Source organism: Nerophis lumbriciformis, linkage group LG32 (assembly GCF_033978685.3).
Source record: "Nerophis lumbriciformis linkage group LG32, RoL_Nlum_v2.1, whole genome shotgun sequence".
Lineage (NCBI taxonomy): Eukaryota > Metazoa > Chordata > Actinopteri > Syngnathiformes > Syngnathidae > Nerophis > Nerophis lumbriciformis.
This window is the reverse complement of record NC_084579.2, coordinates 20544652-20561665: the sequence shown is the minus strand read 5'-3', so window position 1 is coordinate 20561665 and position 17014 is coordinate 20544652. Positions and strand designations below refer to the sequence as shown.

Sequence of the window (17014 nt, the reverse complement as noted above, 5' to 3'; positions counted from 1 at the left end):
TATGGCTGTTAATGAATAAAAATCTATAAATTAGCCGCACCATTTTGTAAACTATAGGGTTCAAGGCATAGGGAAAAAGTAGCATCTTATAGTCCGGAATTTACGGTTTATTTGTAGCCTGAAATTTTTTATCTAATAATTTTCACATCCAAATATTCGCACCAGTTTTATCAAAGTAAACTAATCCAGTCTACTGATTTTTGTTGACAAATATTAGGATGTTGGCAGGCCAGCTTGTGACTTAATACACTTTCTATCAATGTGTGCTGTGCAGTATTCAAGTTTATACAACTTAATTACATACATTTATTGTTCCTTTTGCTTCCACATTTTTGTTTGGATTCCTACAGCAAAGTGTCAGCCTTGAATTGACCGTGACTTGTGCTGGTTGCTATCACGTAGTGAAACCCATGTTTCCATTGCTTTAAGACGTCACAACACCACCCTAAAGGTCCCACTCTTTCTCAACAAATTGTAATCCACTTTTTACATTTACTCTGTAAAGTATATAAAGAAAAACTAAATGATCAGACTTACTTCCATGTCTATAGCTGACGTACATGTTGTTAGCAGAGCTCCAGTCTTTATTCTACGATGTGTAGCAAAGCCTGCTTTTTGAGAGCCTTTTCTCTCAAAAGTGAAGCAAACAGGCAAGAAAGATTAGAAATATGTTTTTATTGCTAGAACATCAGTAAAAATTTGATTTTCCAAAACAGGGAACATTTAAACAGAACACATTCCAGGTGAATAAATGAAATTGTAGACCAAAGGTTTTCAAAGTTTGGCACAATACATGACTATGTTTACACTGCAGGCCAAAGTGATCCAAATAAGATTTTTCCGAAATCAGTTTTTTTTTTCCAGCTTACTGTTAACACTGCAAGTAAAATGGGATCTTTATCAGACTCCAGTGTAAACGCGCACAAGCCCTATGTAAATATTAAATGTCTTAATGACATTTAATATTTACGTATTTTCATCATTTTAAGCATTCGGGGCGCATTAATTAAAAAAACGCATCATGTTTGCTTCTTTTTTTTTCTGTATCACTGATTTCTGCTCACTGCAGACTTAATGAGAGCCAAACATGATAAAACATCAGTTACTGTACAAGGTCTGCTGTCATTAGGATGCCGACTGCTTGAATTTTCATACATTCCTATTTAGATGAAACATTTCTCATAATCGTCGCTAAGAAACTGAGGGGCAGGGGGCGCTTTTCGTGTCGTTCTCGCCAGTTCCAAGTATTAAATGGCTGTCAAAGTGTCCCAACTTGTCAGATTATATACTCGCCCATCTACTTCTCAGGTGTGAGGCATGATTTATGATCTATAATAAACTTACAGGGAGCAGGGCAGTGAGGAAACGGCAGATGACTCGATGATGTAAACATAGGCACACACGGAAGTGATTACGTCGTCGCTATAAATAGTTTGTCGGTGTTAGCACTAATAATAACAATATCACAAAAACTTAGTTAATATTAAAATAACAAAACATAAATAGGGTATTGTTGGCACTTTCTGAATGGTTGTTTATCGGATTTTATGGGCGGAATAGTGCTCGTATTGGCTCTGCTGTAAGCGGACTTTTATTTCCGTTTATATAATATTTAGAATGCATAAGAAAAAAAAATCCATCCGTCGTCATAATGATTGTGAATGATAGGCAAAATTCCAAAAAAAGTGCAGTTCCCTTTTAGGTCCACGAGCAGCTCTGAAATTATAAAATGTTGTTGCTAAATATATGATGTGTCCAATGTTTTTTATTGCTGACGATCCAAAATGTGGACACACACGTAGGACGGAGGAATCTCGTCTGTCCATCGTCTGTCTGTGCAGCTGTGCAGATCCTACAGCCGTGTCATTTTGTATGTCCTTCTGACACGTGTTAAATAAAACGCTAAATAGTGCTCGCAAAACGGTGATGAGTGTTGCTCAATCAAATTGCGCGTGCTAAATAATTATATTTGCATCTTCTCCTCCCAGTATTGTGGGTGTTTTGATAATCGGCATATATTTTGCATAATAACGAAGACAGACGCAAAAAGGATTGCACGCCTTGTTCTAATAGACGCAATCCACATTGCACACGTTCAGGAAATCATTTTTGTGTGTTCTATCAGGTTTTCATGTGTTTTAGTACATGCAACTATTTTAATAAATCAGGCCCTAAGTGAATACATATTCCCTTCTTTGCTCTTGCAAAATGAAACACCAATGATATAAATTAGAAATTAACGTGAAATCATGATTAATCGAAACTGATCTAACCTTGTGCTTATGAATCCGACTAAAAATCATTTGACAGCACTAATGTTACATTCTATTAGACGTGACTATTCTGTATAATTAATATCTGTTTTTCTTTTGTGAGTCACTCTTCTGATCTTTCTCATTTTTTTCTTTCCCTTCATACGTAAACTCATTAATTCATCCTGGTGTCCTTCGCTGTGTCTGTGGATTCTTGCCAATCCTTCCCAAATAACTAAGCTCCATGAATTCTTGGTCACCCAGTGACACGCCCATCATCTCGCTGGAGCCCTGTGACTCGTCCTGCTGCGATGTAGCCCGCATCGGAGGTCTCAAACCGGCGGTGCTTTTGGATCTGATTTATCTAATGGGCCTGCTGGAGGAGCGAGGCTGGCTCGGCGCACATTCGGCCAACGTACGAAAATTATCGGAGGAGGAGAACTTGGCGGAGGGCGAGACACAGTATAGTCTGGATGAGGACATGGCGGATGAGCTCAAGTGGTTGACGGATGAGGACAGGAAGTCGCCATCCTCGACAAAAGATATCATGAAGATCCACCAGGAGTCAACCCCGCAAACCAAATTCAACACCTTCGCCTCGGAGCTACGAGCAGTTCGAGTCTCCTATCTTCTTACCGGTGCCTTGAAATCCCTTGCCGTGATCTTCAGCTGCGAGAAGTTATCAGATTTGCTCTCAGTGCCAAAACCGGATTCCACCAGCGCCTCGACGAGTCCGATGTCGGACCAGGGTAAAGGTGAGGCCAGCAGGCAATGGGATGAGAGTGCCGAGCTAAGGTCCGTGCTGCAGTACGTGGTGCAGAGCATGGTGAAGTGGGCGGTCCGACCATGTCCCATAAAACAGACGGTCTCTCTGGCCGACCTGGAGAGGGCTCAGGTCATGATCTATAAAGGGGCCCTGAGAGGACTGCTGGATAAAGAACACAAAGGTACCACCATCCATTAGTTTGGCTAATTTGCTTATTTTGAGTGTGAAGAGTATTTTATTTACTAGAACAGTGTTTTTCAAGACACATTTTTTGCGTTGAAAAAATCCGGCAGCACACCACCAGCAGAAATCATTAAAAAACGAAACTCAGTTGACAGTAAAAAGTTGTTTTGTTGGATATGACTTTAACCCATAACAAGCATGCATCACTATAGCTCTTGTCTCAAAGTAGGTGTACTGTCACGACCTGTCACATCACGCTGTGACTTATTTTGAGTTTTTTGCTGTTTTCCTGTGTGTAGTGTTTTAGTTCTTGTCTTGCGCTCCTATTTTGGTGGCTTTTTCTGTTTTTTTTGGTATTTTCCTGTAGCAGTTTTATGTCTTCCTTTGAGCGATATTTCCCGCATCTACTTTGTTTTAGCAATCAAGAATATTTCAGTTGTTTTTATACTTCTTTGTGGAGACATTGTTGATTGTAATTTCATGTTCGGATGTACATTGTGCACGCCGTCTTTGCTCCACAGTAAGTCTTTGCTGTCGTCCAGCATTCAGTTTTTTTTCCTTTGTAGCCAGTTCAGTTTTAGTTTTGTTCTGCATAGCCTTCCCTAAGCTTCAATGCCTTTTGTTAGGGGCACTCACCTTTTGTTTATTTTTGGTTTAAGCATTAGACACTTTTTTACCTGCTCGCTGCCTCCCGCTGTTTCCGACATCTACAAAGCAATTAGCTACCGGATGCCACCTACTGATATGGAAGAGTATTAGACGGTTACTCTGCCGAGCTCTAGACAGCACCGACACTCAACAACACATAATTCTCAGACTATAATTACTGGTTTGCAAAAAATATTTTTAACCCAAATAGGTGAAATTAGATAATTTCCCACAGCACACCGGACTGTATGCCGTGGCACAGTGGTTGAAAAACACTACTAGAAAACAGTCTGAAAAAAAGACAAGTCTTCTTATATCAGGGGTCGCAAGAAATAACCGACAAGACTTGCTTTAAAAATTGTATTCAAAGAAGTATTCAGCAAATTGGGTCGTCTTATATTTAGGTCTATACAGTATATAGTATTGAAAAAAAGCTGTGACACAGAGATCTACATTAAAATGTATCTCAAAAGGCAAATTCGGGACCAGGTCATTTGAAATGTATGGTGGTCTTATATTTGCGCTATTTTCCAGTCAATACGGTACTTAAAAAAGCTGTGACACACAGACAACCCTTAAAAATGTGGCTCATAACAACAAGTTAGCAATCGGCTCGTCTTAGTTTGTCTCAGTACGGTACAAAACAATCCTGTGACACAAACTCACTTGAAAAATGTGAATCAAAGGGGAAGGTAGCAATTCAGAGCCATCTTATATTTGGGTTATTTCTATGGTTAATTTGGTCATCAGAAAAAGCTGTGACACAGAGACTTGCTTGAAAATTGTGACTCAAAGGATAAGTTAGCTATAAGGTTGTCTTACATGTGTGTCAAAATTGTACGAAAAAAAGAACACTTGGCAATTGAGTCGTGTTATGGTTGTGTCAGAACGGTTAAAAAAAAAAATCCTCTGACACACAAACTCACTTGAAAAATGTGATTTAAAAGGGTAGTTAGCAAATCAGGTCGTCCTGTATTTGGGTTGATATTGTACTGGAAAAAAGCTATGGCACATAGACCCCAAAAATGTGTCTCAAAAGGCAAATTTGTGAAAATTCAAGCAGTCTTATATTAGGGTTTTTTTCCGGTAATGCGTTACTTAATAAAGCAGTGACACAAAGGCTCCCTTAAAAATTTGACTCAAAGGTCAAGTTAGCAATCAGATCGTCTGACATTTGTGTCAAAACTGTACAAAAAAAGCCCTGTGACAAAGAGACTTGATGGAAAAATTTTACTCAAAGGGTAAATTGTCGTGTTGTCTTATATTTGGATCAATACAGTCCTGAAAAAAGAGCCGTGGCACAGAGACCCTCTTGAAATTTGGATGTCAAAAGGCAAATTATTGATCGGGTCATCAAAAATTCAAGCTGTCTTATATTCGGGTTATTTTCCAGTTAATACAGTACTTAAAGAAACCTGTAACACAAAGACTCCCTTGAAAATGTGGCTGATATAACAAGTTAGGGATCTCAGCTTTGAAACCTTGTTTCCTTTGCTTTTCCAGAACCGGGCCTCCACTCGACCTCTCAGCCCATTTCCAAGTCGTCAAGCTCTGTCTCCTTGTACAGTGTCGGCTCGGAAGGCACCGCCATCTTCGGACAGTCCAACAGAGCCTCCGCTTCGTCCTCTAACACCGAACTGGCCTCGTCGCTCCCGACCAACCTGCAGGCGGACGGTCACGAGCACTTCAACCCTTTCCTCCCCATCAGCCTCCTTCAGTAAGTACAAACCCCGTTTCCATATGAGTTGGGAAATTGTGTTAGATGTAAATATAAACGAAATACAATGATTTGCAAATCCTTTTCAACCCATATTCAATTGAATACACTACAAAGACAAGATATTTGATGTTCAAACTCATAAACTTTATTTATTTTTTGCAAATAATAATTAACTTAGAATTTCATGGCTGCAACACGTGACAAAGTAGTTGGGAAAGGCCATGTTCACCACTGTGTTACATGGCCTTTCCTTTTAACAACACTCAGTAAATGTTTGGGAACTGAGGAGACACATTTTTCAAGCTTCTCAGGGGGAATTCTTTCCCATTCTTGCTTGATGTACAGCTTAAATTGTTCAACAGTCCAGGGTCTCTGTTGTGGTATTTTAGGCTTCATAATGCGCCACACATTTTCAATGGGAGACAGGTCTGGACTACAGGCAGGCCAGTCTAGTACCCACACTCTTTTACTATGAAGCCACGTTGATGTAACACGTGGCTTGGCATTGTCTTGCTGAAATAAGCAGGGGCGTCCATGGTAACGTTGCTTGGATGGCAACATATGTTGCTCCAAAACCTGTATGTCCGTTTCAGCATTAAGGGCGCCTTCACAGATGTGTAAGTTACCCATGTCTTGGGCACTAATACACCCCCATACTATCACAGATGCTGGCTTTTCAACTTTGTGCCTATAACAATCCGGATGGTTCTTTTCCTCTGTGGTCCGGAGGACATGACGTCCAGAGTTTCCAAAAACAATTTGAAATGTGGACTCGTCAGACCACAGAACACTTTTCCACTTTGTATCAGTCCATCTTAGATGAGCTCAGGCCCAGCGAATTCGACGCCGTTTCTGGGTGTTGTTGATAAACGGTTTTCGCCTTGTATAGGAGAGTTTTAACTTGCACTTACAGATGTAGCGACCAACTGTAGTTACTGACAATGGGTTTCTGAAGTGTTCCTGAGCCCATGTGGTGATATCCTTTACACACTGATGTCGCTTGTTGATGCAGTACAGCCTGAGGGATCGAAGGTCACGGGCTTAGCTGCTTACGTGCAGTGATTTCTCCAGATTCTCTGAACCCTTTGATGATATTACGGACCGTAGATGGTGAAATCCCTACATTCCTTGCAATAGCTGGTTGAGAAAGGTTTTTCTTAAACTGTTCAACAATTTGCTCACACATTTGTTGACAAAGTGGTGACCCTCGCCCCATCCTTGTTTGTGAATGACTGAGCATTTCATGGAATCTACTTTTATACCCAATCATGACACACACCTGTTCACAATTTGCCTGTTCACCTGTGGGATGTTCCAAATAAGTGTTTGATGAGCATTCCTCAACTTTATCAGTATTTATTGCCACCTTTCCCAACTTCTTTGTCACGTGTTGCTGGCATCAAATTCTAAAGTTAATGATTATTTGCAAAAAAAAAAAGTTTATCAGTTTGAACATCAAATATGTTGTCTTTGTAGCATATTCAACTGAATATGGGTTGAAAAGGATTTGCAAATCATTGTATTCCGTTTGTATTTACATCTAACACAATTTCCCAACTCATATGGAAACGGGGTTTGTACAATGGTTGGAGAATTGTAAAACAATATTAGTAGTAGTATTAGATGTGTTGATATACGTAAACATTACATATCACGGTTATCGTGACCAAAATGATTGTCGGTTATCGCGGTATATGTTAATTTTAAAGGTAATTCTGCACAATCAAACTGTAGTGTCTCTAATATGATATGAATTCTGGCTTCCTTCAGGCACATGGTGCTAACTCGCTTCCCCACGCTGACCGGCCTGGTTAGTGCCGCACCTGTACTGCATCCTTGCTTCAGCCTGGCCAGCTCGGCCTCCTGCGACGCCTTCAGTGAGCAGCAGACTAGCTTCATGGAGCCGGGTCCTTGCAGCACGCAGGCCAGAAGCAGCCTGGGTAAGGACTAGTCCAAAGTCAGTTAGTATGTATGTACTGTACAAGCTTATTTAACTGTGTGTGTCATCCATGACCCAGCATGTTTTGTAACACTAACCCACACTGTTACATTACGATAATCCTTTACATGCATGACACAGGTTATGTGCTTTGTATGGCGTCATCATTTTTCCATCAAGTTTGAACTTCATGCACAGGAATTGTATATTCAAATATATACTCCCCTATATTAAACTACGGGGTTATTATTTTTTTCTGTGTTTGTGTTGTGCACTTTTTCTTTTCTCCTCAACCACCAGAGCGGACACAAATGTTTGTCACCAGTCGCTTGCTAGAAATGGGATTCTCTATGAGACATATCTACTGCGCCATGGAGGCAGCAGGTACTGCTTTGTCACGTCCAAAAATGTTTGCTTCTTCATGTGCTTTGTAATGTCAATATTTCGTCCTTCACTTGTTTGCAGCCTTTTTGGCAAGTATTATTTTAGCTGGGTGCAAAATGCATTTTGTTTTACACTCACTAGCCATGGCAAAATAATGGGCTCCCTGCATCAAGAATAGTTAATTAAATATTTCCCATTTTAACTGCATTACATAAAATGTTTGATAAGTGGGCAGGTATGAGTGCATTTTGCTATATTTGAATAAAAATAAATACTGTACTTTAATCAATTTAAAAAATGGGTGGGGGAATTTTTCCAATTCTTTTGTTTGATTTTTCACTAAAATATTCCAAATTCCTCATGCAGTTGTAAAATCCAATGCTAAATTTTGATGCAGATGTACCCAAAGAAACCATTCTATGTGCATTTTTTCAATATATGAATGAAGATCATTTGGATTGGTGCATTTAAAAAAAAAAAAAAAAAAAAACTAATTTAGAAAAGTATTTTCATGCGGTGGAGATATTCTTTTCAAATGGATAACCTTGATTTTCACTCAAATACTGCATATGATTTTGTAAAAAAAAAAGGTTTCTCATGCATGCCAGCATTCATTATTTTAGTACAATAAAAATACTAATGCGTTAACCTACTGTATTGCATCAATGCATTAATAATACGCTGTAAATAGCAGGTATAGTATATAAACATGTACTTGTTATACAGACATTGCTTTTCTATTAAATAACTATTTGGTCCACAGATGTAGCAGGTGACCTGGACTCTCAGACCATCGAGGTGTTAGCCAGCTGGATGTTGGAGCACCCCCTGACTGAGGAACAGCAGACGACGGAGTCCAACAGGCAGAATGGCGAGCCCGACACGCCCTCCTCTGATGGACCCGAGACAGTGCAGTGCCCTGAACGCCCCGCCAGCCAACCCAGCGAGAGGTTGGTGATTTACGCTGCTTTTGTCTTTTTTGTACTAAAACCTACTAGTTTAATGTGATCAATACAGACTTTATTTTTTTTGTTCATAGCTTGCTACCGGGTCTTGACTGGATAGATAGAGAGAACTTCCTTGATGTCCATCTGACGAGGAACAGACCACCTCCAGCGAGGCGACGGCGTTCTGGTCCGACTCAGAGGACATCTTTTCGGAGGGCAGGTCAGAGCAAATATTGTTGGTCAATTTTTTTATTTAAAAACAACAAAAAAGATCAGTCCTGAAGCTTATAGCACGGGAGTCAACCAGCTGAGGGAACATTTGTTTCAGGCCCAACTAGTTCACAGCCTAAATAGGAACATTGAAGTTTGGTGTAGACCAGGGGTCTCAAACTCAATTTACCTGGGGGCCACTGGATGCAGAAACTGGGTGAGGCTGGGCCGCAAGAAAAGACTTAAAAAAAAAAATCTAACATGCACTTTTTAATGAATTCACCTTCTTTGAATGGCTATCCCGCCCTAGCAACATACTTGCCAACCCTCCCGATTTTTCCGGGAGACTCCCGAATTTCAGTGCCCCTCCCGACAATCTCCCGGGGCAACCATTCTCTCGAATTTCTCCCGATTTTCACCCGGACAACAATATTAAGGGCGTGCCGTGATAGCTCTGCGTTCAACGTCCTCTACAACCTGTCGTCGCGTCCGCTTTTTCACCATACAAACAGCGTGCCGGCCCAGTCACATGTTGTATGAGGCTTCTGCAGACACGCGTAAGTGACTGCAAGGCATACTTGATCAATAGCTATACAGGTCACACTGAGGATGGCCGTATAAACAACTTTATCACTGTTACTAATATGCGCCACACTGTGAACCCACACCAAAAAAGAATGACAAACACATTTCGGGAGAACATCCGCACTGTAAGACAACATAAACACAACAGAACAAATACCCAGAACACCTTGCAGCCCTAACTCTTCCGGGCTACAATATACACCCCCGCTACCACCAAACCCCCCCGCCCCCAACCCCACCCACCTGAACCGACACGGGGGGGTTGATGTGTGGGGGGGGCGGGGTTTGGTGGTAGCGGGGGTGTATATTGTAGCCCGGAAGAGTCTCCCGGAAAAATCGGGAGGGTTAGCAAGCATGACGCTGTCAAGCGCCATTCATATAAAACTTGCGGGCCGCACTAACATTACATTTTCATACTAAGGTGCGGGCCACAAAATAACGTCAATTGCGGCCCGCGGGCCGCGTGTCTGAGACCCCTGGTGTAGACCATTTGAACTACAACAACAAACAACCAGCAGAGATCACCTCAAATTTGACTGCCGCTTTAAAAATCACTCAAATACATTAAACAGAAGGAAAACACATTGTGTATGGCTTAGGAGCAATTCAAGCCCTACTGGTTAATGCCTAAAAAGAGTGTTACAGAAATGAAAAGATTATGTAAACTGAACTACCATAGGTAACAGCAACCAGACAAACAATTCAGACCCTACTGGTTTACTGCTAAACAGGCTACATTAGAAATAAAAACAGAACAGAGGAGAACAACGATTGGAATCAATGTTCCCTCTAATTGTTCATGTGTCTGAGCAAACACAAAAACTCCCTGAGCATTCAGTGGAGCACATGTGAGCAACATCACACGTGGCAATACCAGCAGCACACCTGTCTCAAACCAATCTTTTATAATAACACTCAAATGAGAGGAGTCATTTTCATGAGATTATTTTGTAATATTAGTGATTTAGCCCACTTGTAATGAAAATAAAAGAAATCTTGTTTTTCATAAGCTATGGATTAGTATTGTACAATATGTCTGGGTGGGGGTCCTGCTTTGGAAATCATTTGTACCCCTTTCAGAGATCACATTTAGTTCCCCTTAAACATCCTCATGTTGCACAATGAAATGTAAGCATAGGATGAATTGTGCATTCCTGTAACTTTCTCTAGTAACAGCATTCCATGATTAATATCAATAAATTAACATTAATAATAAATGACAGTAGAATAAGCACACGTATGACTGAGGAGTCAGAGTGTAACTTTGTGTGGTGTTTGAGTTGTCCGACATTTTGTGTGGCCATAAACGCACCAGATCACCAACACGTCGTATGCGTGTTGGTGACAGATGACAAGTTGGTTTTGGCCTGGTTTGTACGGCAGAAAATGACTAGTTTTTCGAGAGAGAAATTTTTTACTCATGTTTTTGGTGTGGTTATGGCCGAATATAAACTGTTTTGCTCAATAAAGTGATCGATATAATTCCTGTCCTCGAAGCATCTCGATAGACGTTACAATAATTGAACGGTGTTCAATTGAACAGTGTTGACGAACACCGTTAGAGCCGTTTGTTGTCACTGTCACTCAGAGTTGCATTGCAAAATTACACAGAATAAATGTGTTTATTTTGTTTAGAATTCAGATGGGATTTGATTTGGTGCGCGGCACATATTTGTTGTGCGCAGAGGACGCTTGAGCAGTGCGCAATTGCGCAGACGCGCGCACCTTAGAGGGAACAATGATTGGAATGGTCTTCTTTTTTTTTTTTTAACTACTAGATACAAACTAGGAGAGATCATAACAATTTCAGACCCTACTAGTTTAATACCTAAATAGGCTACTATAGAAATAAAATCAGATCGTCAAACAGGAGGTGAGAAAAGTTTGGAATAGTCCTTTTTTTTTTAACTACCATGCAGGTACCAAACAGCAGAGATCAAATCAATTTCAAACCCTACTTGTTGACTGCCTAAATAAGATACAATAGAAAAAAAAAACAGAACATCAAACAGGAGGAAAACAAAGTTTAGAATTGACCCTTTTTAACTAATAGGTAAAAACTAGCAGCGATCACATCAATTTCAGACCCTATTATTTTACTACCTAAATAGGCTACTATATAAATGTCAAACTGGAGATGAGCAAAGTTTGGAATGGTCATTTGTTTAATGACAAGGTACAAACCACCAGAGATCACAACATATTCAAACCCTATTGTTGACTGCCCAAATAGGATACTATAGAAATAAAAACAAACAAGAGCAAAGCAAATTTATAAATTTGAATGGACCTTTTTTAACTACTAGGTAAAAACCACAAAAAGTGCACACCAAATCAGGCCCTACGAGTGTGCTGCCAAAAAGTAGGCCGACTTGTTTACGTTTTACCCGTTTTCTATTAACCCTCATTGTTTGTTCATTCATCCTTTTTCAGATTTACCGTCACCTAACCCCGTCCGGCAGCTGTACCAGCAGAACACAGGCGATTGGCCGGAGTATGTGGAGTTTCATCCCTTCTCTGCCGAGGAGGAGTCTGAGCTGGGCTACATGGACGACGTTTACCATGAGGAGACATACGAGGACCTGCTCACTCCTTTCTTCAGCCTTGAAAGAGACACGCTTCACATCGTAGAGGTGACACATTAGCCTTTTACAGACAAATTACCGAATACGGAGTGTCACTTTGGTTCATTTTCTAATGTAAGGATGCTAAAAAATAATCCAAAACATTGAGATATTTGCAAATAATGTATTTAATAATAATTTTAACATGAAGTTATGTGTGTGTTCTTTAGAGTGCAGAGGAACACAGTCAGATGGTGAAATGCGAGCTGTGCAGCACCCTTACCTTGCAGTTCAACAACCACATCAAGCGCCGCCATCCAGGCTGCGGCCAGAGCGCCGCACGCAAGGGTTACGACAGCACGGGGACCTACGTGGACGTGTGGTTCAAAGGGGAGTGCGGTTCCAACTTCCCCTTCTACCTCCTTTGTACTTCCTGCAGGGAGAAGTATCTTGCTGCGAACGTGAGCGGTCTAAAGAATGAAAGGTAGAGGAAACAGATTGGGAACTGTATTGATAGCTACAGACCTTTTTTTTTTTTTACATAACTGCAGAGAGTACCAGGCGTCAACTATAGGCAAGATTTTGAATGTAATATTTTTGATTGTAGGATAAAAGCCAGTGATTTGATTGGCCATTTGGACAGCACCTCTGATGGTGAGCAAGGCTACTTACATTTAAAGATATTTTACAGACATTGTTTTAATTATGTTTGTTTGCACAGATGATTGGGAAATGAACCACCAAGACCAGTGTGATGCAGACAGACTGACAGGCCTGGAGGACTTTGGGCTCCTGCTAAGACCTCTGGGTCTGACTGAAAAGAAGCTGGTGCCCGACCCCATCGCTTTTACTGAGCCTGATCCACTTGGAGCTCTGGTTTATTGCACGACTGATCCTCTGAAGGCTGTCCCTAAAGGTATTAATTTGCCGACATCTCTTGAATGTATCAACAAAACCCACTGTTTGTTTCCATCACTAGGGGATGCTGTGGTCGAGCAGAAGATCTCCCTGAGCCTCGGGCAGCAGGCGATGTCTCTGAGGGACTCTCATGACCGACTCAAAGCACTAAGAAGAGTCACTTCCACAGCTCAGATCCTGCTGGCGTACAGCATGGTGATGCGAGCCTTATCTCAGACCGCTTACAGGTGCATGCCTCACATACATGTAAACCTTTTTTCTTGTTTTCATGGCAACCATCACTTATTTTGTCCTGCTTTCCAGCCCATCTAGCGGACTGGAGTCTCTTGGCCTGGCAGACATCCGCATCTTGGTGCGTCTGATGACGCTCGCCGCAGCAGGCAGGGCTCACACTTGTGTGGACAGACGGTCCGCAGGCAGGGGGCCGGTCTCTGAGCACAGCAGCTCCAGCTGCCTCAGCTTCTTGACCTCAGCCATCGGCAGCGTTGTGTCGCGCAGCGCCACCGCCTACAGGCAGCTGGTGGAGATATGTACTCAGGTTAGTTCACTTTTGACTGGCAATTTCATTGTATTTGCATTGCATCATAAGTGCTGCACATCTCTAAACATTAGAAGCATGATGGATGTCTTTGCTTAGTGGCAGGGAGTGCAACTCATCTAGGCCTAATTAGATTGCTGACTGAACAGGCTGCAACATGGAATATCTCTACAGTACAGCTCCCACTAGTGGAAAGTCATTAAAGACAAGAACCAGTGCCTCAACTTACAAGGTTAATTGGTTCTGAGATGGAGCTCTTAAATCAAAACACTTTGTATCTCAAATCAACATTGTCTATTTGTATGCATTGAAATCAATTTGATTGTTGCTTGCCCAAAAAGAAATATCTAAATTTTACATGTACCGTATTTTTCGGACTATAAGTCGCACGAGCCGAAAATGCACAATAAAGAAGGAAGAAAACATATATAAGTCGCATTTTTGGGGGAAATTTATTTGATAAAACCCAACACCAAGAATAGACATTTGAAAGGCAATTTAAAATAAATAAAGAATAGTGAAACAGGCTGAATAAGTGTACGTTATATGAGGCATAAATAACCAACTGAGAACGTGCCTGGTATGTTAACGTAACATATTATTTTAAGAGTCATTCAAATAACTATAACATATAGAACATGCTATACGTTTATCAAACAATCTGTCACTGTCACTCTGTCACTGTCAATTTGATTGTTGCTTGCCCAAAAAAAAAAATCTAAATTTTACATGTACCGTATTTTTTCGGACTATAAGTCGCTCCGGAGTACATCGCACCGGCCGAAAATGCACAATAAAGAAGGAAGAAAACATATAAGTCGCACTGGAGTATAAGTCGCATTTTTGGGGGAAATGTATTTGATAAAACCCAACACCAAGAATAGACATTTGAAAGGCAATTTAAAATAAATAAAGAATAGTGAACAACAGGCTGAATAAGTGTACGTTATATGAGGCATAAATAACCAACTGAGAACGTGCCTGGTATGTTAACGTAACATATTATGGTAAGAGTCATTCAAATAACTATAACATATAGAACATGCTATACGTTTACCAAACAATCTGTCACTCCCAATCGCTAAATCCCATGAAATCTTCCTCCCCTGTGTTGCCTCTGGTATGTCCTTTCTTTCTGTTGCTCGATCGCCGTTCACTGCTGCATATTTCACTACGTCCAGCTTGGAATCTGCAGTATATGATTTCCTTTTCGGTGCCATTTTAGTTCAGCCCTTCTCAGTTTTTATAAGTTATCGCCAATGTTGATGTGATCCATTTTAATAGCTATGGCAGTAGCATATAGCATATAGCAGTTAGCATCCCATGACCCACAATGCACTTCTGCCATGACCCTCCCCCGCCGAATTCTTATTGGTTGACGTGTGAGTGACGATTGCTGACGTGTTTGTGACGATTGCTGCCATTTGCTTCGTCTCTTACGCGAATGAGATAAATAATATTATTTGATATTTTACGGTAATGTGTTAATAATTGTACACATAAGTCGCTCCGGAGTATATGTCGCACCCATGGCCAAACTATGAAAAAAACTGCGACTTATAATCCGAAAAATACGGTAAGATGCCATTTTAGATCTGAAATATTGTATGAAAACAGTACAATAGAATGCACTACTAGCAACTACAGTAGTTTTATGAAGTGATGTAATGATATTGTACAGCATTTATTTTGGAGAGTGGACTTCTACAGTATCTCCTTCCAGCTTCTTCTCTGTCAAACACACTGTCAGTAGCTTCTCCATATATTTTCATGGATAAATGTCTGCCGTTTGGATAATATTCAAACATTCTTGTCTGGCGTTAATCATTCTGCTTCAGTATGGAGCAGACTAGTACTCATATAGTCAAATTGTTTCACCAATGATTTTGATGTTTTCTTACTTTAATTCAGTGAATATTTAAGTAAAGTCAATCACCAGCGATAAGCTAGTGCTAGCGAGTAAGACCAGATATTTTGGGCCGACCTTACGGAGTTCACTGTGGCATTTGGTAGAGCAAATAAGGGCAGGGATGTTTGTAACTAAAAATTTTGCCTGCAAATAAAGCATAATTAGCCGAGATCCAGCATTTATCTTAAAACACTTTAATTAGGTCACTCTTACATTGCAGTAGCACTGTAGTAAAAATTGTGAAGATGTTAGCTTCGAGCTTCAGGTTTTTCTAATGATTAAAAATACAATGAAAAAGTTCATAATGTATGATTTCTCTTATACATTATTTTCATTTACGTCATGATTGATTGTTAGAAAAACAGTCCTAAATGTTTTTGTTTCAAGGATTGAAAAGAAAACGAGGGCACTCTTAACTGTCTTTTTAAATTACCTTGGATCTACTGTATTGGTAATAATAATTCAGTAAAGTCATGTTTACTTGTAAGCAAAATCAATAATCAATTTTGTAGTACTAATTTTTTTTAAAGCTAATGAAATGAACATAATTAATAAAATAATGGTTTAAATTAAAACAAAATAAATAGAATAAATATATTAACAATTTAATTTGCTATGGTCTTATTTTATGTGACCTGTTTTATAAATAATTAAATTATATTATGTTCGATTCTTGGGAAAATTCAGATTCAATTCAATTCAAAAATGATACTGTGCATTAAATATAAAAACAATCTAAATAAATTAATAAATACATTTAAAAAATATATTTGTTTTTTATTATACAATTGTGTAGCTACAATGTACATTAATAAGCTGGTTCCAAAATAAGAACATTATATTTTAAGTTTCAATTGAATAAATAAAATTAATGTAAATTGGTAAACATAAATAAATACTATCTAAAATTATAAGAAGAAATTTAATTAGTTCAATGGAATCTAATTATATACATCTAATTCACTTCCATCATGTTTTATTGTCAGATCAATATTCCAATAATAAAAAATTTTAATGAAAAAAAAAAATGTAAATAGCAAATAAACCGTACAATTAAAACTCAAAGTAAATTTTCCTTCGAATAATAAAAGAAATATCATTAAAAAGATGGGTGTTTGTCAATAAACATTTTTTCAATCTTTTGAATGATTATTGCTTCTTGTAGGATCTGATGGCAGCAGCTACAGGACTGACGAATGGAGGATCCAGCGATGCCCAGCAGAGAGCTTGCCTGACATCCAGCGTGACAACCCCTGCTGCAGCAGCCCAGCAGCAGAGGGACTGCAGCGAACAACTGGCGTCTTTCCTGGTCACACAAAGTCTGGTAGCCTTGCTCACTGACAATGGGGCTCACTGCCACGTCGCTGAGAAGCCTGACTATGAGGCTCATGGTCAGCATAATACCAAAGCATTTTAAACTATAGCTTACTCACCACATTCACCACACCTAT

The 17014-nt window shown here is 39.8% G+C and overlaps 1 protein-coding gene across 5 annotated transcripts in view; it reads left to right on the top strand.

The window, feature by feature from the left end:
- LOC133574783 (probable E3 ubiquitin-protein ligase HERC1) overlaps positions 1 to 17014 on the top strand; it is a 116440-nt gene that overhangs the window by 76743 nt on the left and 22683 nt on the right. For 4 of the 5 annotated variants that reach the window (XM_061927055.2, XM_061927056.2, XM_061927057.2 and 1 more), the window contains 13 exons: positions 2493 to 3199; positions 5353 to 5566; positions 7340 to 7509; positions 7809 to 7892; positions 8656 to 8842; positions 8932 to 9059; positions 12068 to 12267; positions 12429 to 12682; positions 12806 to 12852; positions 12920 to 13114; positions 13178 to 13343; positions 13420 to 13654; positions 16729 to 16954. In XM_061927055.2, coding sequence (XP_061783039.1) covers positions 2493 to 3199; positions 5353 to 5566; positions 7340 to 7509; positions 7809 to 7892; positions 8656 to 8842; positions 8932 to 9059; positions 12068 to 12267; positions 12429 to 12682; positions 12806 to 12852; positions 12920 to 13114; positions 13178 to 13343; positions 13420 to 13654; positions 16729 to 16954 — 2813 coding nt within the window. The remainder of the gene's footprint in view (positions 1 to 2492; positions 3200 to 5352; positions 5567 to 7339; positions 7510 to 7808; positions 7893 to 8655; positions 8843 to 8931; positions 9060 to 12067; positions 12268 to 12428; positions 12683 to 12805; positions 12853 to 12919; positions 13115 to 13177; positions 13344 to 13419; positions 13655 to 16728; positions 16955 to 17014) is intronic. The other variant, XM_061927058.2, reaches the window with a different exon arrangement.